This window comes from Heterodontus francisci, chromosome 33 (genome assembly GCF_036365525.1).
Source record: "Heterodontus francisci isolate sHetFra1 chromosome 33, sHetFra1.hap1, whole genome shotgun sequence".
NCBI classification, from domain to species: Eukaryota; Metazoa; Chordata; class Chondrichthyes; order Heterodontiformes; family Heterodontidae; genus Heterodontus; species Heterodontus francisci.
The window spans coordinates 51,494,791-51,521,410 of NC_090403.1; the positions used below are offsets into that span (position 1 = coordinate 51,494,791).

General features: G+C 44.0%; 1 protein-coding gene across 5 annotated transcripts in view; it reads right to left on the reverse strand.

The window, feature by feature from the left end:
* LOC137348204 (protein AF-10-like) overlaps nt 1-26,620 on the reverse strand; it is a 172,028-nt gene that overhangs the window by 17,330 nt on the left and 128,078 nt on the right. For 4 of the 5 annotated variants that reach the window (XM_068013556.1, XM_068013554.1, XM_068013557.1 and 1 more), the window contains 6 exons: nt 26,207-26,302; nt 21,938-22,116; nt 10,960-11,077; nt 6,356-6,428; nt 3,766-3,896; nt 2,684-2,872 (listed from right to left, as the gene is read on the reverse strand). In XM_068013556.1, the coding sequence (XP_067869657.1) occupies nt 2,684-2,872; nt 3,766-3,896; nt 6,356-6,428; nt 10,960-11,077; nt 21,938-22,116; nt 26,207-26,302 (786 nt within the window). The remainder of the gene's footprint in view (nt 1-2,683; nt 2,873-3,765; nt 3,897-6,355; nt 6,429-10,959; nt 11,078-21,937; nt 22,117-26,206; nt 26,303-26,620) is intronic. The other variant, XM_068013555.1, reaches the window with a different exon arrangement.

The following is a 26,620-nucleotide window of genomic DNA, read 5'->3' on the forward strand; positions in this document are numbered from 1 at the left end:
ACCACAACCAGATCAGCCATAATCTTGGCGAATGGCCTACTCCTGTCCTAAATCCTATGTTCCTATCTATCCATGAAAACGGAAAATTGGCAGTCTCACTTATAATATTGAAAGGGCCGATATTACCTTCAGTGAACCTACAGTTTATGGTGCTCAATAAGGCGAATTCCATTTTTATTGCATGGCAATTTCGCTCGTGTTAAATTAGTGTTCTGCTATTCTGTGCTATTTTACATGAAAACCGCAGGCCGATGCAGTCAACAATAAAATTGCTTCTCATTTTCACATAGTTCCATTACCTCTTTTAGATTTATATAGTGTCATATAGCACAGACAGACGCCATTTGGCCCATCGTGCCTGTGCTGGCTCTTTGAAAGAGCTATCCAATTAGTCCCACTCCCCTGCTCTTTCCCCATAGCCCAGCTATACATTTCCTTTTGAACATTATTGAATCTGCTTCCATTGCCCTTTCAGGCAGTGCATTCCACATCATAACATGCTGCATAAAAAAAAATCCTCTTTCCTCTGGTTCATTTGCCAATTATCTTAAATCGACCCTCCTGCCAATGGAAACAGTTTATCCTTATTTATCAAATAATATATCAAAGCCCTTCATGATTTGGAACACATCTATTAAATCTCCCCTTGTCTGTTCAAAGGAAAACAATCTCACCTTCGCTCATGATTCCACATAGCATCCCTGGAACCATTCTGCACCCTCTCCAAGACTTTGACATCCTTCCTAAAGTGTGGTGCCCAGAATTTGAGACAATCCACCAGCTAGAGACTTGGAAAGATTTACCAACTTCTCATTTACAGCAGAGTAACAAGTCAATGCTAATGTTTATGCTCCACACAAGCTTCTTCCCACTTTACTTCATCTTGGCCTATCAATATAACCTTATTTTCTTTCTCCTTCATGTCTTTAACCAGCTTCTCCTTCAATGCATCTAAGCTATTCACCTTAACTACTATGTGTCGTGGTGAGTTCCACATTCTAACCACTGTCTGGGTAAAGAAGTTTCTCCTGAATTCCTTATTGGATTTATTGCTGGCTATCATTCAATTTCATGAAATGTCTACTTCCAACCCAACTGCGACACTGACTCTGTGCTAGCTCTTCATTGTTCTCTCTTTCCTTTGCAAACATTTTCAATGCTATCTCCTCTCCTGAACTGGGCCTACCTAGTGCAAGTGACCAATATTTAACATGTGAACCTCAATGATGAGTGCTGGTAGACTATCAGACTGAGAAAGGTATCACAGCTGGGGTTCTATACATGCACAGGGACTGCCAGAGCACATTTTAAGAGCAGGAGCACTTGCCAATTTCCCTCTCCCTAATTCAAGAACATTGTCGTCAACTGTAACGTCCTCAGGTGAGGTTAGTTAAGGCAGTCTGGGAGTCAGACCTTGGAGCTTTGGGACTCCATGGCTCAGACTCGGCCTCTGAATCACTGGGAAAGCCTAGAGAATGGGTTGTTCAACTCAAAAGAAGACAACGGTCATTATTTTATGAAGAAACATGAACATAATGTCTTTCTCTTGTACACAACCAGATCCTTGTGTCATCACCGCCAAGCGCATGGACACTTTTAAAGGAAAGCTATTTTGTAGGTTACGCTAGTGGTTCAGTGAGTAGTTGGTCCCAACTGTGTTGGCATCAGGGATGATACAAAAGGCCTCAGTGCTCCTGTGTTGTGCCCACCCATAAGGAATGGCCCTGTGTCCTCGTCAGTCTCTGGTAGGTCACTTAACTGGTCACACTTCCTGTGTGAAGCCTGAGAGCTGAGCATACGAGAGGGAGCATCATCTGAGCCTGAATCTATTCTCAAATGTGCACTGTGGTCAATGAACAACAACTGAAAGCAAGAATTGGACTAGTTTCGAGTGCCTGCAGTGGTGGCAGTCAGAGAGGAATTTTCCAGATTTGTTTCCTCCAAATTGGGCTGGGTTTTTGCCTCTCCCAGGAGATCCCATGTTTTCGGGTGTGGGTTTCTTTTTTAATCATCCACTGGATTTGGCCATCGCTAGCAAATCTAGCATTTATTCCCTATTCCTAATTGCCCTTGAGAAGGAGGTGGTGAGCCGCCTTCTTCAAGACAACCGATTGGCTTGCTAGGGCATTTCAGAGAGCAGTTAAGAGTCAACCACATTGCTGTGGGTCTGCAGTCACATGTAGGAAATGCAGCAGATTTCCTTCCCTAAAGGATATTAGTGAATCAGATGGATTTGTATGACAATCTGGTAGTTTCATGCTCGTAACACCATTTCTGATACTAGCTTTTTAATTTCAGATTTCTTTAATTAACTAACTTAAATCCCCCAGCTGCTGTGGTGGGATTTGAACTCTTGTCTTCAGAACTGGATTGCTAGTCCTGTAACATAACCACTATGCTACTGTTTTCAATTGGGACAGGGTGTGTACATATTCATAATTGTGTGGGACAGGCTGGATGAGCCAGAGGGTCTTTTCCTGCCCATCACTGTTCGTACTCCTGACCGTGTCTCCATTCCCTAGACCAAAGCTCCAGTCAGTCTAACTGTAGCACCCCAAGTGACGTCTCAGATGAGCTCAGTTAAGAGCACAGACCAGCACCCAGGCTTGGCCCTTTAAGATTTGTATCCTTCAGTTGCACTCTTGTGTCATTAACCTGCTGGTTGCAGAGAAACACTCCTTACCGTTCTGGGAGGTGATTAAATGTGCCTGGGAGGAGGGACCATTGCTGGATGTCACACTAGCGAAAGGGACGGAGAGCTGGACATTCAGTAGCTGAAGACGCTCCTTCTTTGCAGAGAGGTTCATGATCTGTTCCTGTAAACGCCGATTATCCAACTGAAGCAGGTGCAATGATTTTAACATGTCCACAACTAGAGGATCAAAAGAAATTAATTTAGTGTTTTACTTCTCCCTCCAAAAATACACCAAATCACAACCAAAGCAATAAAAGCTGCCAAATCATGACATTGTCACAAGATTTTCTCCCTCTCTTTCCTGAAGATGCAAACCCAATTTTGCTCAAGTGGCTATTCATGCGTGCGGCTAAGGCAGTGAGCACTGGCAGCAAGACGAACCTACATTTAGATGGTGTCTTCAACCTAATAAGCGTCTCAAAGTGCACCTCAGTGGACAGAACAGATGCTGAGCACGAAGAGTTATGAGCATTGATTGATGGCACAGCTGTAAAGATAGGCATTGAGAAAGTGTCTGAAGATGGGGAAGGGACAAACTAGGCAAAGATTTAGTGAGGGAAAGGTACAATGATACAGAAGGAGGCCATTCAGCCCATCATGCCTGTGTAGTCTTATAAAAGAGCTATCCAATTAGTTCCACTCCCCTGCTCTTTCCCCATAGCTCTACAAATGTCTCCCCTTCCAGTAAATATCCAATTTCCTTTTGAAAGTTACTATTGAATCTGCTTCCACCAGCTTTCAGACAGTAAGTTCCAGATCATAACTTGCTGCATTAAAAAAAATTGTCCACATTACATCCCTTTTTTTGCCAATTATCTTAAATCTGTCTCTTCAGGTTGCCAAACCTTCTACCTGTGGAAACAATTTCTCCTTATATAAGTTATCAAAACCTGCCATGATTTTCAACGCCCCTATTACATCTCTCCTTCATCTTTCACATTATATGATTAAAAGAATCGGCACCAAGTCCTGCCTTCACCTGACTTTCACATGCGTGCACAGTTTACAGCCGGACCCGCTGCACAATGGTCTGACATTCCGATTCCTAATACAATGGGTTATGTACTTACTGTCAATGCCTCCCTCTCCGCTCCAGTGCTTGTCCAGGAGCTCTTCTATGTTGGACGTTGTCTGTGGTACATTCTCCAGCTGACTGGGTATGGTCTGATCGTACAGTATGGACAAGCCACCAATGGGTGAGCTGTAACATTGCGGGGGTGAGAGGGAGAAAAAGAGATAAGATTTGAAATTGAAAATTGAAAGAAACAAGTAAGGATACGGGCAGCAAACTTTTAGATGAAATCAAGTTCCTGGAAGTTGCAAGGCGGAGGCCAGACAGGACGGAGTTGGAATAGTCAAGTCTAGAAGTAACAAAGGCATGGATGAGGATTTCAGCCGATGAGCTGAGGCAGGGGCAGAATCGGCCGATGTTACAGAGGTTGAAATAAGTGAGTGATCCTGGTGGTGGTGCAGACATGTGGTCAGAAGCTCATCTCTGGGTCAACAGCACCAAGGCTGCAAACAGTCTGGCTCAGCCTCAGACAGTTGTCAAGGAGGAGGATGAGTAGGTGGCTAGAGAATGGAGTGTGTGACAGGGACTGACGACCATGGCTTCATCTTCCCAATATTTAGTTGGAGGAAATTTTTGCTCATCCAGTATTGAATGTGTGATGAGCAATGTGGCAAATCACAGACAGTGGTGGGTGGGGTACGAGTGTCGAGAGAGGTCAACATAGAACATAGAACAGTACAGCACAGTACAGGCCCTTCGGCCCACGATGTTGTGCCGACCCTTTAACCTACTCTAAGATCAAACTAACTACCTACCCTTCATTCTACTATCATCCATGTACCTATCCAAGAGTCGCTTAAATGCCCCTAATGTATCTGCTTCTACTACCACCGCTGGCAGCGCATTCCACGCACCCACCACTCTCTGTGTAAAGAACCTACCTCTGACATCTCCCCGAAACCTTCCTCCAATCACCTTAAAATTATGCCCCCTGGTGATAGCCCTTTCCACCCTGGGAAAAAGTCTCTGACTATCCACTCTATCTATGCCTCTCATCATCTTGTACCCCTCTATCAAGTCACCTCTCATCCTTCTTCACTCCAATGAGAAAAACCCTAGCTCCCTCAATCTTTCTTCGTAGGACATGCCCTCCAGTCCAGGCAGCATCCTGGTAAATCTCCTCTGCACCCTCTCTAAAGCTTCCACATACTTCCTATAATGAGGCGACCAGCACTGAACACAATATTCCAAGTGTGGTCGAGCCAGGGCCTTATAGAGCTGCAGCATAACCTCGCAGCTCTTAAACTCAATCCCCCTGTTAATGAAAGCCAACACACCATACGCCTTCTTAACAACCCTATCAACTTGGGTGGCAACTTTGAGCGATCTATGGACACGGACCCCAAGATCCCTCTGTTCCTCCACACTACCAAGAATCCTGTCTTTAAGCCTGTATTCCGCATTCAAATTCGACCTTCCAAAATGAATCACTTCACACTTTTCCAGGTTGAACTCCATCTGCCACTTCTCAGCCCAGCTCTGCATCCTGTCAATGTCCCGTTGCAACCTACAACAGCCTTCCACACTATCCACAACTCCAGCAACCTTCGTGTCATCGGCAAACTTGCTAACCCAGCCTTCCACTTCCTCATCCAAGTCATTTATAAAAATCACAAAGAGCAGAGGTCCCAGAACAGATCCTTGTGGAACACCACCGGTCACCGAGCTCCATGCTGAATACTTTCCATCTACTACCACCCTCTGTCTTCTATGGGCCAGCCAATTTTGTATCCAGACAGCCAACTTTCCCTGTATCCCATGCCTCCTTACTTTCTGAATGAGCCTACCATGGGGAACCTTATCAAACGCCTTGCTAAAATCCATATACACCACATCCACTGCTCTTCCTTCATCAATGTGTTTTGTCACATCTTCAAAGAATTCAATAAGGCTTGTGAGGCATGACCTGCCCCTCACAAAGCCATGCTGACTATCTCTAATCAAACCATGCTTTTCCAAATAATCATAAATCCTGGTGGTGAAGTAGAGCTGGGCGTTGCCAGCATACATGCAGTATCTGACGTTGCATTTTCAGATGATGTCACGAAGGGGCAACATATAGATGAGAAATAGGAGGAGGACAGTGATAAATCCTTGGGGCATTCCAGAGGTAACAGTGTGGGAGTGGGAAGAGAAGCCATGGCAAGCGATTCTCTAAGCAACAACAGAATCCCACAAACAGCAAAGAGTGAATGACCAGTTACTTTACACTTTTCTTTCAGTGGTGTTGGTTAAGGGCCAGGGCATCATGGCAACTCTCTGTTCTACTTCTAATCATGGCATGGGTCCTTTATCTGGAAAGATGCACTGGACCTCGAACAGCTGGCAGTCAATTGGAGCTTTCAAAGATTGAGGTCGATAGATTTCTTTTAGACAAATTATCAAGGGATATGGGGCAAAGGTGGATAAATGGAACTGGGGTACAAATTACCCAACTGAATGGCAGAGCAGGTTCAAGAGGCTGAATGGCCGACTCCTGTTCTTAAGCTGCTAAGGTTGTCTGAAAGGCCTGTCTAGTTTTTACGTGGCTACGGTTGACATGCACCATACATATAAAACACAGAGATGTGAAATAAAGGAAGATTTACGTTGGAGATAGACTTCCCCTTGAAGAACTGCCTCTGCAGACAAAACTGCAATCATTATCATCCAGATCTGGTTCTGAAAAACAACAAAAACAAGAGCAGGAAGTAAAACCAGGTTCTTAGAAGAGAGGTTTGTACACACACCTAGCTTCTGAGTTCATGCTGCTTCCTGCCCCCTGTAACCTCCTCAACCACAACAAAAACTCAGAGAACTCTGCGTTCTTCCAACTCCGGCCTCTTGTGTATTCCCCCCACTTCCTTCACTCCACCATTGCTGCCTTTGCCATCAGCCATCTAGGCCCAAAGCTCCAGAATTCCCTCCTTCAACCTCTCCACCTTAAAAGCAACCTTTTGGTCACCTGTCCTAACGTCCTTTGGCTTGATATCGATTTTTGTCCGATCAAACTTGTGCAATGCGCCTTGGAACATTTTATTATGTTGAAAGCACTACATGAAGGCTTAAAAGCGAGTTGTTGTATTTCTACCGAGTTTATCAACTCATTAACAATTATTTCTAGAAGTTCCTGATGATGCAGCTATAAAGTACAAAGGTGAGGTTTGGTACTTTAGAGAAGACAGAACCAGTAGGTCTCCCAAGGTTGTTCATAAGTCTATGTTGAGTTAGTTGAAGGACTGTTCTGCACACACATGGCCAATACTTGTCATGTTTCAATTGGCTTCGCTTCCCCAGGCTCAGAAAGGGAAACAGCCAGGAATTGATTACCTAATATGCTTCCCAGGAGGAGATACTGATCAAGGGGAGGAACCGTGGCTGTTCTTTTTCCTCTTTAGCCCAGTCTACAGGTCTATTAAATGAACAACTTGCATTTCTATAGTGCCTTTCACCGCCTCAGGATGTCCCAAAAAGCTTTACAGCCAATAGAGTACTTTTGATGTAAAAATAAAAACAAGAAATGATGTAAAATACTCAGCAGGTCTGGCAGCATCTGTGGAGAGAAAAGCAGAGTTAACATTTCAGGTCAGTGACCTTTCATCGGAACTGGCCAAGGTTAGAAATATAATAGGTTTTAAGCAAATAAAGCAGGGGTGGGGCAAGAGATAACAAAAGGCAAGGTGTTGATAGGACAGAGGGTCACAGAGAATAACGGACAAGAAGGTCATAGAGAAAAGGCAAATGGTATGTTAATGGTGTGCTGAAAGACAAAGCGTTAGTGCAGAGGGTGTTAAATGAACAAATAACGAACAGTACTTTGGTGTATAGTTACTGTTGTATTGTAGGAAATGCAGAGGCCAAAACGTGCACAGCAAGCTCCCACATGCAGCAATGAGAAATTGGCCAGATAATATGCTTTAGTGATGTTGATCAAGGGGTAAATATTGGCCAGGAAACACCAGGGAGAACTTCCCTATTCTTCTTCAAAAAATGCCATGGGATCTTTCACGTTCACCTGAGATGGCTGATGGGGCCTCATCTTAACGTCTCAGCCGAAAGACAGCCTCTCCAACAGTGCAATGCTCCCTTAGTATTGCACTGGGAATATCAGTTGGGATTATTCACTCAAGTGCTCAGTTGAGATAAGCTAACTCGGCAGCAACTTCTGGGAGCTTCCTGGTCTGTCTAGCTTAACTCAACAGCAGAAGATACATTCACCAACTGGAGATTTGCCACTGAGCCTCGTAAGGACAGGTGACCAAATGTTTGGTCAAACAGATAGGTCTTAAGGACAATCTTAAAGGAGGACAGATAGTGTGGTGGTAATGTTTAGGGAAGGAATTCCAGAGTTTAAGTCCTGGGCAGTTGAAGGCATGACCACCAATAGTGGAGTAATGAAAATTGGGGAAGCGCAAGAGGCTAGAATTTGAGGAGCGCAGAAATCTCAGAGGGCTGGAGGAGGTTACAGAGCTGTATAAAGAAAGTACATTTCACCCTTGTGGCTGATGCCATCATTTTAGTCCCTGTCGTAAATTACAGCCTTATTATTCACTCCAAACCTACATAAACCTGTGCACTTTAACAACTAACAAATATTTTCATTGCAAAGCAAATGAGATGGCAAAGCCCAGAAGCCTCCCAATTCCAAAACAAAATCCCATTTCAAAAGGTGCTCATGCCACCTGTGTGGGTGAATGAAAGAAGACATTAATAAAAAGAGGAATCCTGTAACTGGAAAAAAATGAGGTCCAAATTATTTTCTTGCATGGGTCCTAGTATAAATCACTAAAGTGAAGACATAGCTGAATGATTGTCCTGTACACACAGGGTTTATGACCTCTGATCACTGTTAGATCCTCAGAGAGTTTTGGTGCCCATGGAGTGTGTTTGATCTCTGCACCATTGCTATTTGTTATTTATCTTTCTCTCCAATCACTTTCCACCCTAGCTGCTGTTTACTTTCTCCGACCATTGCAATGCATCCTTAATCAGTCTCAAATGCCACTCTCCAAACTCTCATTCAATGGGCCCCGGCTCCTCTTTCAGCCTCTTGGCTTTATGTAGCTTTCGCTTTAGTCAGAGTGGCTTGACTTCCTGACCTTTCACCCCCACCTTCCCGGTTATGCACCAAGGTCAGTTCCTTTGCGGCCTTGCAGAAGTTCTTTCATTAGTGTCAAAGAAAAAAAACAAATTTTCAATTCTAACAATGCCAAATGTTTCATTCCCTAATATTGAGCTATATTACTCAAAACTTGTCATCTTTCTTTCCTACTACTTTCAGAATTTTAAAACTCAAAGCTTGATATCATCAAAATGCTACTTCCTAATTTGCCTAATAGGAGCATCGGAAGAGGCGTGGGCCATTCAGCCCCTCGAGTCTGTACTGCCATTCAATGAGATCATGGCGGAGCTGTGAGCTAACCCTATACACCTGCCTTTGCCCCATAATCACTTCTTCTAATCCTTTCAACTTCAGTAGTGTCTTGCAGGAACACATTGGTCCTGAACTCCAATTGCCTTTGCACACAGGGAATCTTCAGTGAAGATTAAGGCTCCTAGAGGGGGAATAATTAGATCAGGCACACATACATAATTTAGTTTGCGTTTTAAAATCAGACATTCGGAACTCATTCGTGCATGATGCCTCGACTTGCAAATGGTAAGCCTGACAGTGGAAAAGCACAGTTGGTTGGAGCGAAGTAATACAAGCTGAGGATGGAGGACTGAGGTGCTACAGTGCCACTACTGGTGGGAGAATGTAATTACAGTGTGACAAGTTTACATAGACAGTTCCCATTATACATAGACATAGGAATTTATAATGCGAAAAGCTGAAAAGCAGCATGTGCTGATGAAATTGTTATGAAAGAAAAAAGTCTTGCATTTATATATTGTTTTTCATGACCACCGGACATCCCAAAGTGCTTTACAGCCAACGAAGTACATTTGTAGTCACTGTTGTAATGTAGGAAACGTGGCAACCAAGTTGCACATAGCAAGTTCTCAAAAACAGAAATGTGACAATGACCAGATAATCTGTTTTTGTGACATTGATTGAAGGATGAAAATTGACCAGGACACCAGGGAGTGACATCACTCCCCTGCTCTTCTGAAAAATAGTGCCATGGGATTGTTTACATCCACCCAAACTGGCAGATGGCACCTCAGTTTAACTAACGTCTCATCTGACAAATGACACCTCCAACAGTGCAGCACACCCTCAGTACTGCACTAGAGTGTCAACCTTGATTTTTGTGTCCAAGCCTTGGAGTGGGAATTCAACCCAGAACCTTGTGACTCAGATGTATTACCAGTTGATCTCCGTCATGCTGCACACATAGAGGGTGGAGGGAGGGCGCGGGCAGAGGGGGGGTGGAGGGGTTGGAGAAGGGGGTTGGAGGGGTTGGAGAAGGGGGGTGGAGTCGTAGAGGGTGCGGAGAGAGGGGAGGGCGAGACGGGGGAGGGGGGTGGGAGAGGGTGAGACGGTGGGGAGGAGGGGTGAGGGTGAGACGGTGGGGGGGGGGGAGGGTGAGACGGTGGGGGGGGGGAGGAGGGTGAGACGGTGGGGGGGGAGGGTGAGACGGGGGGGCAGGGGGGGGGGAGGGTGTGAGAGACGGGGGGGGGGTGAGACGGTGGGGGGGGGTGAGACGGTGGGGGGGGGGTGAGACGGTGGGGGGGGGGGGAGGGTGAGACGGTGGGGGGGGGGGGGGGAGGGTGAGACGGGGGGGGGGGGGGAGGGTGAGACGGGGGTGGGGGGGAGGGTGAGACGGGGGGGGGGGAGGGTGAGACGGGGGGGGGGGGAGGGGAGGGTGAGACGGGGGGGGGGGGGAGGGGAGGGTGAGACGGGGGGGGGGGGAGGGGAGGGTGAGACGGGGGGGGGGGGGGAGGGGAGGGTGAGACGGGGGGGGCCAATGAACTGCATTTAAAAATTAAATTCATGAATCCATGGTTGTGCAGATATCTCTAGTTCCTGATACTAACAGATCCTGAAACTCTGATTGAGGATTTATTCAAAAATGAAAGTTTTCCAAAGCTCCAGTGCCATAAAATTCAAACAGGGAAAGTCACCAAATATGAATGACTACTATAAACAAGATTGCGTTGCCAGAATGGTTTGAGACTGAAATTGTCACAGACTTTAGTTAGGACCCTTCTGCTGCAAAGTCTCTCTCGGGGCAACAGGAGAGAGGAGAGCCTCATGATAACCACACACCTGTTTGACTGCTTTCCACTGGGTTTAACAGTGAAGTAATAGATGAGCCAGGGGTAATCGGTCCTCCAAAAACATTGGAAGGAGTGAGACTGTACGATGAACCAGGTAAGGAAAACACCTGTATAGAGAAAGCAGTACAGTGTTAATGAGAAATAACGCCAAGTTAAAGGCAGTGATCAAACATCTTATTTTACTTTAGTCTTAAAGCAGAGCTTACTCCCAAAGAAGCTCTTTACCTCTCTTGCATTGTCCATTAGGCTCTTAACCAATCTTCATTCTCCTCTAAAGGAGACAATGGAGGACATAGAAGAGGATATTTTCATTGAGTACAGTCCCTGTGTAAGCACTGAAAAATCTAGACACCGTTTGAAACCTTTTGTTGGTTACATATGTCCTGTTTATAAAACTTACTTCCTGTTGAGGACTGATCGCTATTTTTCTGTTGACATTTGTGATTGCGAAATTGCTGTGTCAACGCTACCCATTCAATTTTGCAAACTCTGGTCACTAAATGGCTCTGTGCAGCAAGTTTCTGAGGTCTCCCCAAATTCTGCCACCATTTTATTTATCGCTTATGTGCATGAACTGACTACAAACAACGAAACAGACAATTTACTAGTTGCATAAAAATCTACCAAGCTGCTTGGAGATGCCTTTCATTTCATTGCTGATACTCACAGCACCCTCAACTGTCCTGGTTTTTTCACAGATCTAAAACCCCTCACCATGACCTGAACAGAAATAAAATTGAAATTGAGAAAAATAAATCTTAACATTAATTATTTTTCCCAGTTCCTCCATTCCTCTCCTCATGGGGGGTGGGGGTGAGCGGGTGGTACACCCACATTTTTTACTACTTCATCCAAGTAGCCATTCCTTAATGTTGTTATGAAGGCGCTCCATTCTTGAAATATTTTGAGGACTTGTGTGAAAGACTACTGACATTGGTTCATTTGGAAAACTGAAAGATCCCATGGATTTTTTTTTAACAAGGGTCACTAGGAGGACACTTGAAGTTTTGTTTGAAAACAAACCATTACTGGATGTCACATGCCTTAGGCTAAATAAACAACAGAAGCCTTGGCGACTCGGGAGAGTTGTTTACAGAGAAGACACGTCAAGATTTATGATGGTCACCAGTTAGTTTTGCTTTTGGGATATTGTTTTGGTTCAGTTAGTGTTTTGAATGCAGTTGGAGGTCCACCTGCCAAGAAAGAAGCACCCAGCTCACCTCTTTCCTCCTGTCTCTGAGAAACCCTGCGTATCCAGTGTGATATCTGAAACCGCTGATGCCACATTTCTTCTGGATAGCCTACCAGACTAATTCTCAACATCTCCAGAACAAACTGCTTCTGAAAAGATCCCAGTGACCTGTCTCCGTGTACCTAGACACCAGACCAAAGGACAACTGATATCCTTCCATGTCTTCTCCTTTTCCTTCAAGAATTAACAAGTATTTGGCCAAAGTATTTTTTTTGTCATTTTGTAAAGTGAATGTCTGCAGAGAAAACCTCTTTATCTTTTATTTAACCTGTGTGTGTATGTTGGGTATATAGAAGGGAATATCTATTTACATTCATACTTCAAACTGTGTGTTAATGCTTTGCATCTTTAATAGACAAGACTTGGTTTATAATAAACTGATAATTTTGTTGTTTAATAAAGAAACCTGGTTAATGTATTTTATTCTGAAATAAAAAATAAAATATATGATTGGCCATATTGGTAACTGGGTAAACATTTAAATTTATGTTGTGACCTGTGGAGAAGTGGAACTAGAGAAAGACAGTGCACTCCTCCCCCTTCGGCTGTAACAATGTGCGAATCGAGACAGTGTCAGCTGGCTGTTCGACTAAGGACTGCATCATAGCTGCATGTGATCCTTTCCTTGCTGGTCACTGGTTAATGATCAGGAGCTAAAAGCTTAGCTCTTCATTTGGTTAGGCCCTCTGAGCCCAGTAGCACTGAGACCAATCACTCGACTTGTGGCCCCTGTTAACTCAGCACAGACCTGGGATCCTTTTCACACGAGTCACTGGATAAGTATCAGAAGAAGTAACTGTTCTTTTTTGTCTCAGTTCTAAATTGGACAGTGCACTTAACGCAGATTAACTCATTTATAATGCTTTTTTAAAAAAAGTTTTACAATTAGTGGAACCCTGATGGTGAGACTTCCCCTTTAAGACCCTGGTTTGGGATGAACTCCCTTGTAAATAGTTGACTGTTCCCAATCAAAGGTTTTCCTGATTGCAGCAGTCTCTCGGCTTCATTTTCAGTAGCTCCAATAAAAATGAAACACGTTTGCACAAGCTACATAAAAAGGTTATAAATCTCATTCTGCTACAAACATTAAATACACTCACTGTACTGGCTGCATGTTTAAAAATAAAATGGACAGGGCCACCAAATGGAGGTCTGATTTATTTCCCAACAGAATCGCAAATTATTTTCGTGGCGGGAGATGGCTCTGGAACAGCTAGTGTCAAAAATTGCTAAGTGTTAAGTGCAGAGTTATAGCAGGTGGAAACAGTAAATGACCTGATGTAACAGTTCCATCCAACTTCATCAGGAAAGGGAGCAAGAGGGTAAAATTTAAGCAAGAAAAGGCTAATCAGCCCATCAGAGCAAGTCCATTCAGAGCCCAAGCCTGGTTTATTCTACTCTGCACATTACTCAACACCTATTACTATCTGTGGGATCTTGCTGTCTGCAAATTGACTGCTGCGTTTCCCTAATTTACTCGAGTGACTACACTTCAAAAGTACTTACTGGCTATGAAATGCTTTGTGATGTCCTGAAGTTGCGAAAGGTGCTATATAAATGCAAGTCTACCCTTTGTTTCTCTACTTAGACTCCAGCTGACTCTTTCATTGATAACAATTGCTTTACTTTTCAAAGTTGGCCCATCTCACCTCATTATTTCCAAGCATGATCTCATTGAATTCCATTCATTTCAAAAAATGTTTTTTTTTAAGACACAAACCCAAGTTTACATTCTGACAACGGAGTCCACCAAGTTGCTGCTTTCATGGAAAAATGAGTGGAACCATGGAATATGATCATCAAAACAACCAGAAGAAATCCCAGATACTTCAGGAATTCCAAGTTAAAAATAAAAATACAATTGGACTTATTCAGTCACCATGAACCAAATAATTAAAAGGGAGACATTCATCCTCAAAATCCCCAAAACTGTCACAACCCCATGTCATTCAGTAGATTCAATTATGATATTTCATGTCGATACTTTATCCATCTTAGTTCACATTTTTTTTTTAAAAAACAGTCGGTACTTTGACTGGCGACTCAGTGAGTAAATGCACCACATGACGAGTCTCGACTGTTCAACCCTGAGCTCTATTTGTGGTTTGATTTAAAGGTTACATAGTCAGCGATAGATCTCAGCACAGGTCTCTATGTCAGACCCATTTAATCTCGTAAGTGACACAGGGTATTGAGCTCTTCTTATGGCAAAAAAAAGTCACAGGTCCACACGTAGATTAAGAATCATAAACTGAAAATCATTCACAACAAACAAAGAAGTGTGTGCATGTGCATTTGTGTGAGAGTATAGAAAACATTCCTCTTCACATCATAATTGTATATGCACATATGCATACGTGTGTGTGTGTTTGTGTGCAAGCATGTGTCTATATATAAAACATTCCTCTTAACATAATGGTTTCACAAACCCAGAAGGTGGCCGTTTTGGTGGAAAAGAAATAATTTGCAGTCATTTAGTGCCTTTCTTATCTTTAGGATGTCCCAAAGCATTTTACAGACAATTAATTCTTCTTGCAATATAGTCATCGAGGCAGCCAATTTGCATGCAGTACAATCCTGAGAGATCTCTGCACCCCTCCAATTTCTACGCAAGCTCAATTTTATTCGTTCCACTATCAGCTGCATAGGCCCTAAGCTCTGAAATTCCCTCTCTAAATGCTTCCACCTCTCTACCCCCTCTCCTCGTTTAATGCCTCTACTGCTCTGTGGGGAAGAGAATTCCACAGACTAACGACCCTCAGAGAAAAAAAATTCTCCTCATCTCAGTCTTAAATGGGAGACCTGTAATTTTTAAACTGTGTCCCCTAGTTCTAGACTCCTCCACAAGGGGAAACATCCTCTCAGCATCCACCCTGTCAAGTCCCCTCAGGATCTTATATGTTTCAATAAGATCACCCCTCATTCTTCTTAGCCTCAATGGGTATAGGCCCAACCTTTCCTCATAAGATAACCCCTTCATCCCCGGAATCAGTCTAGTGAACCTTCTCTGAACTGCTTCTACTGCAATTATATCCTTTCTTAAGTAAGGAGACCAAAATTGTGCATCTGGAGTACTGTGTAATTTCAATAAAGCCCTGTACAGCTGTAGTAACACTTAGCTACTTTGAAAATCAATTCCCCTTGCAATAAACACCAACATTCCATGTGCCGTCCTAATTACGTGCTGTATCTGCACACTAACATTTTGTGATTCATGTACCAGGACACCCAGATCCCTCTGTATCACAGAGTTCTGCAACATATGGTCGTATCACAAAAACAGATTATATGGTCATTCTCATATTGCTGTTTGTGGGAGCTTGCTGTGTGCAAATTGGCTGCCACGTTTCCTACATTACAACAGTGACTGCACTTCAAAAAATACTTCATTGGCTGTAAAGCACTTTGGGTTGTTCCGAAGTCATGAAAAGCTCTCTATCTATTCAAGTTGTTGTTGTTTGGGTACAGGTGACCCAGCTCCACTTGCCCCAGGTGAGGTTATGCAATACTAATCTCAATGCCAGTGATATTTATTCCAGCTAAAGCACTTTAAAATGCTACAGAGTTCACAACCTCTCGTCGACTTGTTAATGGCTTGCAGATGTTTGAGAAGGCTCTTCTTAAACTTCTGCTTTACAAATTCCCCTGAACAGTCTGCATCAGGTCACTTTACAAACTTCAATGACACCTCATCATTTCCTGTCCAACACCTCTTAAACTGAGTAACAGGTTGGAGGGTATTGCTTGCTGGGTGTAGGGCTGCTCTCTCTCTCTATATATACATATATATATATATATATCTTTGCTGCAAATCACCAGATATATCTTGTTAAAGTTGTGTTTTTTTTTACCCTACATGAGTCAACGACACTTCACATTGCAGACAAGTTTGGCTGCCTTATTCTGAAGGGACCACAGACCCAGGATAATACGACTCTCGCAATTTTGCCCTCCTCACGATCACAGACCTTTCCCTTTTATATTCCTCTCCTCCTGCAACCCCTTCATACCCCACTATTTGCCTGGCTCTACAGTTGCTAAAAATTGTTAAATCTCAAACTTTTTCCAGTTCTGAAGGAAGGTCATTGACACTTTTTCATTCTGTCTGCATAGATGCTGCATGATCTGCTGAGTGCTCCCTCTTTACATTTCAGATTTCCAGCATTCTCACTATTTCGGTTTGGACCCAGACTAGGCAGATCATTTGAGTAACTGCGAGGCAGCAGGTCTCCATGTTTGCTCTCGCTTGGGTTCAGTATAACAGTGAGTTAGAACGTAGAAGTGAAAGAATGCTTTACATGTATCACAGCACCAAAACTTGATCCCGCGTGCACAGACGTAACAAACTTTTAAGTTCTAGAAAGAACTGTGTGAGCACATCTTCAGTTGGTCACACTAATGCCTTTGGGACAGAAGGTTGTGCATTCAAATCCCACTCCAGGCACAACCACATAATCCAGTCTGACACTCCCAGTGCAGTACTGAGGGAGTGCTGCACTGTCGGAGGTGCTGTCTCTCACATGAGGTGTTAAACCTCTGAGGGTGGATGCAAAAGACCCCATGGCACTATTTCAACGAAGAGCAGGGGAATTCTCCCCAGCATCCTGCTCAATATTAGCTCTCAATCATCATCAATAAAACAGATCATCTGGTTATCGTCTCACTGCTGTATATGGGAGCTTGCTGTTCGCAAATTGGTTACCGCGTTTTCCTACATTTCAACAGTAGCTACACTTCAGTAAAGTACTTCACTGGCTGTAAAGCACTTTGGGACAGATATTCTGTTCTTCTTGATGTTGGCAGAGTTAAATACTGGCCAGGCCACTGGGAGGAACTCCCTTGGTCTTGCTTAAATAGTGCCATGGGATCGTTTACATCTACGTGACACAGCAAATGGGACCTCGACTTAACTACTTAACTTCTCACCCAGAAGATGGAACCTCTGAGAGTGCAGCACTCCCTCAGTACTGCACTGGGAGTGTCAGACTGGATTATGTGGTCAAGTGTCAGGAGTGGGATTTGAACCCACAACCTTCAGACTCAGAGGCACAAGTGCTACCACCTGAACCATGGCTGACATCTAATGGTCAGTTCAAAGTGGCATACCTTTCAAAAAAAAATATTGATTTGGATCAATTAACTCCTTTTTCAGAAATTAACCTTTATAGTGGTAATTAGTAATTGCAATAACAAGACTTAAAGGGGAGCTGGTATGGGAAACAAATGGCACAGAGGCACAGTTGTTAGCACCGCAGCCTCACAGCTCCAGGGACCTGGATTCAATTCTGGGTACTGCCTGTGCGGAGTTTGCAAGTTCTCCCTGTGACCGTGTGGGTTTTCGCCGGGTGCTCCGGTTTCCTCCCACAGCCAAAGACTTGCAGGTTGATAGGTAAATTGGCCATTGTAAATTGCCCCTAGTGTAGGTAGGTGGTAGGGAATATGGGATTACTGCAGGGTTAGTATAAACGGGTGGTTGTTGGTTGGCACAGACTCGGTGGGCCGAAGGGCCTGTTTCAGTGCTGTATCTCTAAATAATAAAATAAAATTGTGCAGTAGTGGGTGTCATTCTGAGTTTGGGTCTGAGTAAAGAGAGAGCTTCACTCTGCACCGAACTGTGCTGTTCTTGACCTGTGACTATCGACACTGGGTGAAAGTGTTTCATTTACAACACTCAGCTTGACGAGGGCATAAAATTTAAAAATATTACAACTCATTGCGCAAGTTGTGCAGGCTGGCTGTGTGTCTTCGCTTTCCAGCAAAGTAAGGGTTAATAGTGAGTTTGAGGAAGGTCAGATGTCGGGTCACATGGTGAAATTGCAGCTCTGCGCAGCTTAATGTTTAACCAGTAGGTGGCAGTCCACACTCTGACCCAGCTCATCGTAATCTTTTTTGCCTTTTGCACTCACTGAGCTGTAGAATCCTCACTGGATTCAGTTCTGGCTTGAAAAACAAAGACACAAAATGTTAAAATGTCTTAGAATACTTGGGAACTTCTTGAAAGTTCAATCTCTGATCTCAGCCTGGCTGAAAGCAGCAGAAAAACTGGCCATTATAATAAAAGCAAAATTGGCCAGGCTGGCCAGAATTGAACAGCACAAGAGTTGGCCTTAAAGGAAAAACTTGTCCTTTCTATAGTATTTTTCATGAGCTGAAGATGCCCCAAAACGCTTTACAGTCAATTAAATATTTTTGAAGAGTAGTCAGTGCCACATTTTCTACATTACAACAGTCACGCAGCACACAGCAAGATCCCACAAAAGCAACGAAGTAAATGAGCAGACTGTTTATTTAGTGATGGTGGTTGAGGGGTAAATGTTGCCCAGCACACAGAGGAGAACTCTTAGTCAAGTGTAGAGGAAAATTAATCACTGCTTTCCGGGGCTATATGCTGCTTTCTCAGTGTCGTTTTCTTCATCACTGTGTATAATCCCACAAGCAGAGTTCACTCTTCCTGCAAGACCCTTGATTGCTGGTGGGCTATTTAACCACGGGGGACCTCATTATAAGCACAATCCTACTTTCACCCAGCGTCTGCACGTTTCTGGCTAAGTTCACTGGAGGGTCAACAGCAGCATGGGCCTAATTTGTTTCGGGGCATTAGATTCAATGGCACTATTTGAACTGCAGGAAGTTCTCCCAGTGTCCTGGCCAACACTCTTCCCTCTCCCAACATTCCAACAAAAAAGCCCAACTGATCAGTCATCTTTTCCCTGTTTGAGGGACATTGGTGATAAAATGGCTGCCGTGTTTTTTTCTACATAACAAATAGAAAACTGACTCCAAAAACATTTAATTCCCTGAATGTTCCCTAGTGCTATGCAAATAAAAATATTCCTTTCCTTGACTTTTATATACTGGGACATCCCAAAGTGCTTCACAGCCAAAGTAGTACTTTTTGAAGTGTAGTCACTGTTGTAATATAGGAAAGAGAACAGCCAATTTGAACACAGCAAGCTCCCACAAATAGCAATGTGATTGCCATGTCCACTACAGGCATGTCCTATTCACAATGTTAAACATGGACTATATTCAGCAAAGCATCATCATTTTAAATGAACCACAATGGATGTTAAAAGTGGACATGGGCTGCAAAGCTGGACACTGAAGGTCAGGTGACCTTAGGCCTGTGTATTCAAAATCTGACTCACTGTCTGAAAGGACAAAAGGTTACCTTCCAGACCAAGATGTGTCATCAATGCCCATCCTAAAACCATCAGGAGCCATTTCTGAATTGAATGGGTTTCTCCTGAAACAAAGAAGTTGATTGTCATAACCCTCCTCAGGATGAATGTCTTACAACAATAAACCAGGATGGGACTAATCAATGTAGACCCCGCAACATATTTGGAAAAGGACTGTGAGAAGTCGTATGGCGGGCCAACCATATTGGTGTCCTTCTAAAAATTATTAAAATACAGACTGCAGAAAAAACCAGCAAGCAGACAAGGCAGTACCATTGTGTCTTAAAAGAACTGGAGACCGTAACATCTTAAGGCCTCCAAGCCTGTTCCTTTTCAAGTTCACCAGTACAGAAAACCAACCTCCTAATAATAAGTCCACAAACAACTAACTTCACGACCTGCTGAAAATCCACCTGTTCGAGAGAATCCTGCAACAACTTCAATATACAACTCCGGCTGTCGAATCCACCGAACTGCATTTCAGGAGAGAAAATGCCTTCTTCACCGGGCCTGCAACACATGCCTTTTCCCCCAAGGCAAAGCCAAATCACATGACTTACAAAGCATTACTTCGGTTGTGGGTAAAATGTTGGAAAAGGTTATAAGAGACAGGATTTATAATCATCTTGAAAAGAATAAGTTCATTTGCGATAGTCAGCACGGTATTGTGAAAGGTAGGTCGTGCCTCACAAACCTTATTGAGTTTTTCGAGAAGGTGACCAAACAGGTGGATGAGGGTAAAGCCGTGGATGTGGTGTATATGGATTTCAGTAAGGCGTTTGATAAGGTTCCCCACGGTAGGCTATTGCAGAAAATACGCAAGTATGGGGTTGAAGGTGATTTAGAGCTTTGGATCAGAAATTGGCTAGCTGAAAGAAGACAGAGGGTGGTGGTTGATGGCAAATGTTCATCCTGGAGTTTAGTTACTAGTGGTGTACCGCAAGGTTCTGTTTTGGGGCCACTGCTGTTTGTCATTTTTATAAACGACCTGGATGAGGGTGTAGAAGGGTGGGTTAGTAAATTTGCGGATGACACGAAGGTCGGTGGAGTTGTGGATAGTGTCGAAGGGTGTTGTAGGGTACAGAGGGACATAGATAGGCTGCAGAGCTGGGCTGAGAGATGGCAAATGGAGTTTAATGCGGAGAAGTGTGAGGTGATTCACTTTGGAAGGAGTAACAGCAATGCAGAGTACTGGGCTAATGGGAAGATTCTTGGTAGTGTAGATGAGCAGAGAGATCTTGGTATCCAGGTACATAAATCCCTGAAAGTTGCTACCCAGGTTAATAGGGCTGTTAAGAAGGCATATGGTGTGTTAGCCTTTATTAGTAGGGGGATCGAGTTTCAGAGCCACGGGGTCATGATGCAGCTGTACAAAACTCTGGTGAGGCCGCACCTGGAGTATTGCGTGCAGTTCTGGTCACCGCATTATAGGAAGGATGTCGAAGCTTTGGAAAGGGTGCAGAGGAGATTTACTAGGATGTTGCCTGGTATGGAAGGAAGGTCTTACGAGGAAAGGCTGAGGGACTTGGGGTTGTTTTCGTTAGAGAGAAGGAGGAGGAGAGGTGACTTAATAGAGACATACAAGATAATCAGAGGGTTAGATAGGGTGGATAGTGAGAGTCTTTTTCCTCGGATGAGGATGGCAAACACGAGGGGACATAGCTTTAAGTTGAGGGGTGAAAGATATAGGACAGATGTCAGAGGTAGTTTCTTTACGCAGAGAGTAGTAGGGGCGTGGAACGCCCTGCCTGCAACAGTAGTAGACTCGCCAACTTTAAGGGCATTTAAGTGGTCATTGGATAGACATATGGATGTAAATGGAATAGTGTAGGTCAGATGATCGGCGCAACATCGAGGGCCGAAGGGCCTGTACTGCGCTGTAATATTCTAATTCTAATTCTAATTCTAATTTCTTTGTTTGTAATTTGTAAAAGTGCACTATCTTTTTCACAGCTATCTTTCTTAAGTGTGTGTGTGTGTAGGTGAATGGTGAGCGAGTGACGTAACATCAGACTTATGGGTTGAACATGTGAATAAAAACAATCCTCTTTATTTAAACCCACGAAAAGCGTGCTGCTAGTTATTCAAACTGGCCACACACTCAGAGGTTAAGAAACGTACGCACTTTCCTTTCCAAAACACACAGATTACGGACAGTAAAGAGAAAAGAACTGGGATTTAATTGTCTCTCAATTCTGATTGTAACAGTGATAACAACCAGACAAACTCTTTCTGCTTGAGGGATAAATATGGGTCCAGACACTGGGGAGAACTCCCTTGCACTTCTTTGAAATAGTATCATAGGATGTTTTAACACTCAGTTGACAGTTTAATGTCTCATCTGAAAGATGGTACCTCTGACAACGCAGCACTCCCTTGGTACTGTACTAGAATTTTCCACTTAAATCTCTGGAATGGATCCCACAACTTCCTGACCCAGACTGCTACCAATGAGCCACGGTCGACACCTCAGGAAACAACCAAAAGGGGAGGATAGAACGTTGAAAATACATTTGCTGGTGTAAAGGTCTTACCTGTGAGGAGCTGATGGAGGGAGTAGCAGTCATGCTCCCGGGCAGCGAGGGTCGGCTGAAGTGCATCAGGTGGGTGGTACGGTGATGGGGGAGGATGTTGGATGAGAGTGGTGTGCTGCAGCCGGCTCCCAAAATTCCACCACTGAGCGACAGGGGAATTTCTTTATTCGTATAGACACCTACCAGGGCAGAGAGAAACATCAGAGGCTGACATCTGATGGTAACGACAAAAGGAATAGTCCTGGATAGAACCCAGAGTTGAAACCAACTGTGATCAATGGCCAAACCTAAAGTCACAGTCCCACCCAGAACTTGCTTTGTTAGAATAGGGTAATGACTTACGACTAGGTTCAGGTAGGATCGTGGTTTGAGTTCTGTGGGTGGCTGGCTTGATTTGTTTTGAGGAACTTGCTTGGTATTGGAATAGGAAGGCAGAAGATTGATATCCTGGAGGAAGGCCGTGCTCTGCTGAGTTCTAACCTATCTTGTAATCTGGTGTTTGATTTTCCAAAGACAGGGTTTCATTGAGAACTTTGATAAAAACGTCTCCACTTTATGAAATGGGAAGAGGAAGCAGGATTCTCCTCGGGCCTCATTTACACAGAGTGCATTAGATGCAGTAAAAAATAAAGGGACGGAGGCGGCCGTGAGCTTTGGGCCATGTTATCAACTGACACAGACGTAACAATGCAAAGTTGCTGAAAGAGTGAGGGGAGGGACAAGGATCCTGGTTAAAACGTCTCTCACTGGGAGCACTGTTTGGATGTGGAGATTGATAAACCTGGTTGATGCTGGAGGATCAGGGGCACCCATCCTGCAGACAGCACGTGCCAAACCCGTGCTTCAGTCTTCCATCCCCAATGTTCCCATCATCAAGTGATGCCAGGATTTCACGCCTGAAACCATTCACCTCACCACGATGGAAACAGCTCCAGACCATAATTTTAAACATCAAAATATGGCAGATTGGTCTAACTGCCCTTGGAGCACGGTTATAATTTATTTTTTGCTCTGCGAGTCTTTTTATAGGGATACGTTTCCCTTTTTTCTGTAATAGTATCCTATCCCTATTTGTCCCCTCAGCGTCACACCTCTTCACCCAAGAGTTCTATGTTTTGAGCCCCACAAATGTCTCCATCACTGGCAGCTTGGAGGCACAAGGGACTGTCCATGTACAATGCTTTGTCCAACTTCAGTCCCCACCTCCTGAGAGACTCCTTACCTTCACTGAGTAATTCAGTACTTAATGTTGCCGAGTTGGGGATTTCTTTAAAAAAAAATGTATTCAAACATCACAGGCAAGGCCAGCACTTATTGTCCATCCATAACTGTACAACTGAGTGGCTTGCTAGACCATTTCAGAGGGCAGTTAAGTGTCATCCACATTGCTGTGGGTCAGCTGTCACAAAGTCTAGACTGGGTAAGGACAGCAGATTTCCTTCCCTAAAGGACATTAGTGAACCAGATGGGTTTTTATGCCAATCCAGTTGTTTCATGATCATTACAGAGACTAGATTTTTAATTCCAGATTTATTTAATTAACTGAATTTAAATTCGCCAGCTGTTGTGGTGGGATTTGAACTCATGCCAGTGCGCCATTAGTTGAGGCCTCTGGATTACCAGTGCAGTAGCATGAGTACGATGCTACCGAATCACTGTGCTGCCTAGGCAGAGTAAAATATATTTTCCTGGGAAAAGTTCTTTAAACAAAAGAAGCTCCCCAACCTCAGTGCATGTTTTCAGTTGAGTAGCTGATTTGTAAAGAGCCTGGGTTTGATCCCAGGTTTGTGCTGAGTCAACTGATTACAGTTGGGAATGTAGGAGAGGCAGTTCATTGTGTCTCAGCTGTGATTGGTCAGGGAGGGCAGGAAAAAAGAACAAAGGGGTTAATTTTAACCTAATATGTTGGGCAGGAAACCCACAGGAATGGGCAGGATTGATTTCAATGGAGAATCAATTGGGTTAAGGATAAAACCAGCGTTGCACAAGGTTCCAGACTGGGGTGGAGGTGGGAGGTAGGTTAAAATTGTCCCCACCAAGTATCCGAAGTTCCTGATCAGTGACCATTGCTGGGAAGTGCATTCTGGGCGAACAACAGGATTAATCTCGCCTTCAAGCTGATCTGGGACAGGAATCATAAAACATTGTGGAGGGAAACTGACCACTAGGTAAGTGACAGGTTCCACCAAGAGCTATTAGTGTCAGAAGGAAAAGGAGCCCACAAGGTTCGGATAAACTCTCCGAAGCCTCCGACATAGCAAGAAGCAGGTAAAACAGAAGGTGTAAAAAACTAAATAGATTGGAGAAGTTGGGACGGTTCTCCTTGCAGATGAGAAGGTTGACTGTGGATTTGATAGAGGTGTTCAAAATCATGAGGGGTCTGAACAGAGTAGATAGGGAAAAACCTCCCATTGGTGAAAGGATTGAGAACAAGAGGGCACAGATTTAAGGTGTTTGGCAAAAGAAGCAATGGTGACACGAGGAAAACGTTTTCACACAGCGAGTGGTTAGGATCTGGAATGCACTGTCTGAGAGTGTGGTGGAGGCAGGTTCAGTGAGTGTTTAGGATCTGGAATGCACTGTCCGAGAGTGCGGTGGAGGCAGGTTCAGTGAGTGTTTAGGATCTGGAATGCAGTGTCTGAGAGTGTGGTGGAGGCAGGTTAAGTGAGTGTTTAGGATCTGGAATGCAGTGTCTGAGAGTGTGGTGGAGGCAGGTTCAGTGAGTGTTTAGGATCTGGAATGCAGTGTCTGAGAGTGTGGTGGAGGCAGGTTCAGTGAGTGTTTAGGATCTGGAATGCAGTGTCTGAGAGTGTGGTGGAGGCAGGTTCAGTGAGTGTTTAGGATCTGGAATGCACTGTCTGAGAGTGTGGTGGAGGCAGGTTCAGTGAGTGTTTAGGATCTGGAATGCACTGTCTGAGAGTGTGGTGGAGGCAGGTTCAGTGAGTGTTTAGGATCTGGAATGCACTGTCTGAGAGTGTGGTGGAGGCAGGTTCAGTGAGTGTTTAGGATCTGGAATGCAGTGTCTGAGAGTGTGGTGGAGGCAGGTTCAGTCGAGGCATTCAAAAGGGAACTGGATTGTTATCTAAAAAGGAAGATTGTGCAGGGCTACGGGGAGAAGGCGGGGGAGTGGCACTAAGTAATTTGCTCCTTTGGAGAACCAGCGTAGACACGATGGGTCGAATGGCTTCCTTCTGTGCTGTAACAATTCTGAGATTCTGTAAATACATATATTTTTAGAAAGTCTTTGGAATTCTCTTCCTCAAAAGGCAGCGGAGCAGAGTCTTTAAATACTTTTAAGGCAGAGGTAGATAGATTCTTGATAAGCAAGGGGGTGGAAGGTTATCGGGGGTAGGTGGAAATGTGGAGCGATCAATTCAGCCATGAACTTATTGAATGGCAGAGCAGGCTCGAAGGGCCGAGTGGCCTACTCCTGCTCCTAATTCATATGTTCGTATGTAAAAAGACGAGCACCTGGTAGTAATCCAGATGAGCCAAGGTTTAAACCAAAAAAGCATAAAAAATTCAAAAAGGAACACAGAAAGGTAAGAATTTTTCTAAGGCACTCCTTGAAATGGGTCATATTAAAATGGAACAAGTGCGGTGAAGCGTGATGTGTGGTGTATTCAAAACTAGAGATCATCAATAATAAAATAGTCACCAGTAAATCCAATAAAGAATTCAGGAGAAATTTCTTTCGATGCAGAGAAGAGGTTTCCACTTGTGGGGCAGCCCAAAACTAGGGGTTGTCATTATAAGATTTATCACTAGCAAATCCAATCAGAAATTCAGGAGAAATTTCTTCACCCAGAGAGTGCTGAGAATGTGGAACTCGCTACCACAGGGAGTGGTTGTGGCAAACAGCATAGATGCATTTAAGGGGAAGCTCGATAATATATGACAGACAGAAACGAACAGAAGGGTACGCTGGTAGTATTAGATGATGTGGGATGGGAGGAGGCTCGTGTGAAGCATATAAGTACCAGCTGGGCTGAATGGCCTGTTTCTGTGCTGTAAATTCTAGGTAATTATTAGGATTGACATGGAGAGCTGGGGTTTTGTGGGGTGAATGAATGAAGGACAATTTTGCCATGTTGTGCTCTGTATTCTGTTGTTAGTGGTATTAATTTCTTTTTTGTTTTGTCTCTTCCCTGCTCCCATAGTTTTAGAAGATGGGCCAAGTTTAACTTGCGTTCCCTCCCCAAGGTCCTCAACAAATTACAGCTCAGTATTTGGCTAACGAGTCAGTGCCCAGAGGTGTCAGCGACTCACCCTCAAATCGTCTCTCCTTCCCTGTGAGAAAGTACCTCGCTTCCACTCTGTGGCTCCCTTGCCACCCAGGGCAGCTTGGCCGAGATTGGGAACTTGCTATTTAGGGAAAGGGAGATTCTTGTATCAGAACGCTCCACAGTACACCAACACCTAAAGATAACATTTTCTTAAAACCGTTCAGGAAGGGGTTCTGTTCCCCAAGGCTCAGTTGGTAAATTCACCACCTAGTGGGAAACTCTTTTTGGGACCGAGGAGGGAGTGGAAAAGCTAGAAAATTTGTTATCGTCCCACCCAACCCCTTTTGCTTGTATATGTACCACTATGTTTGAAAAGAGGAGATGAGATAAATCAAGAGGTAGGTGGTACGTAGGTCAGCTTCTAAAGGTTGGAGGACTGAAGGAGGAATGCAGGATC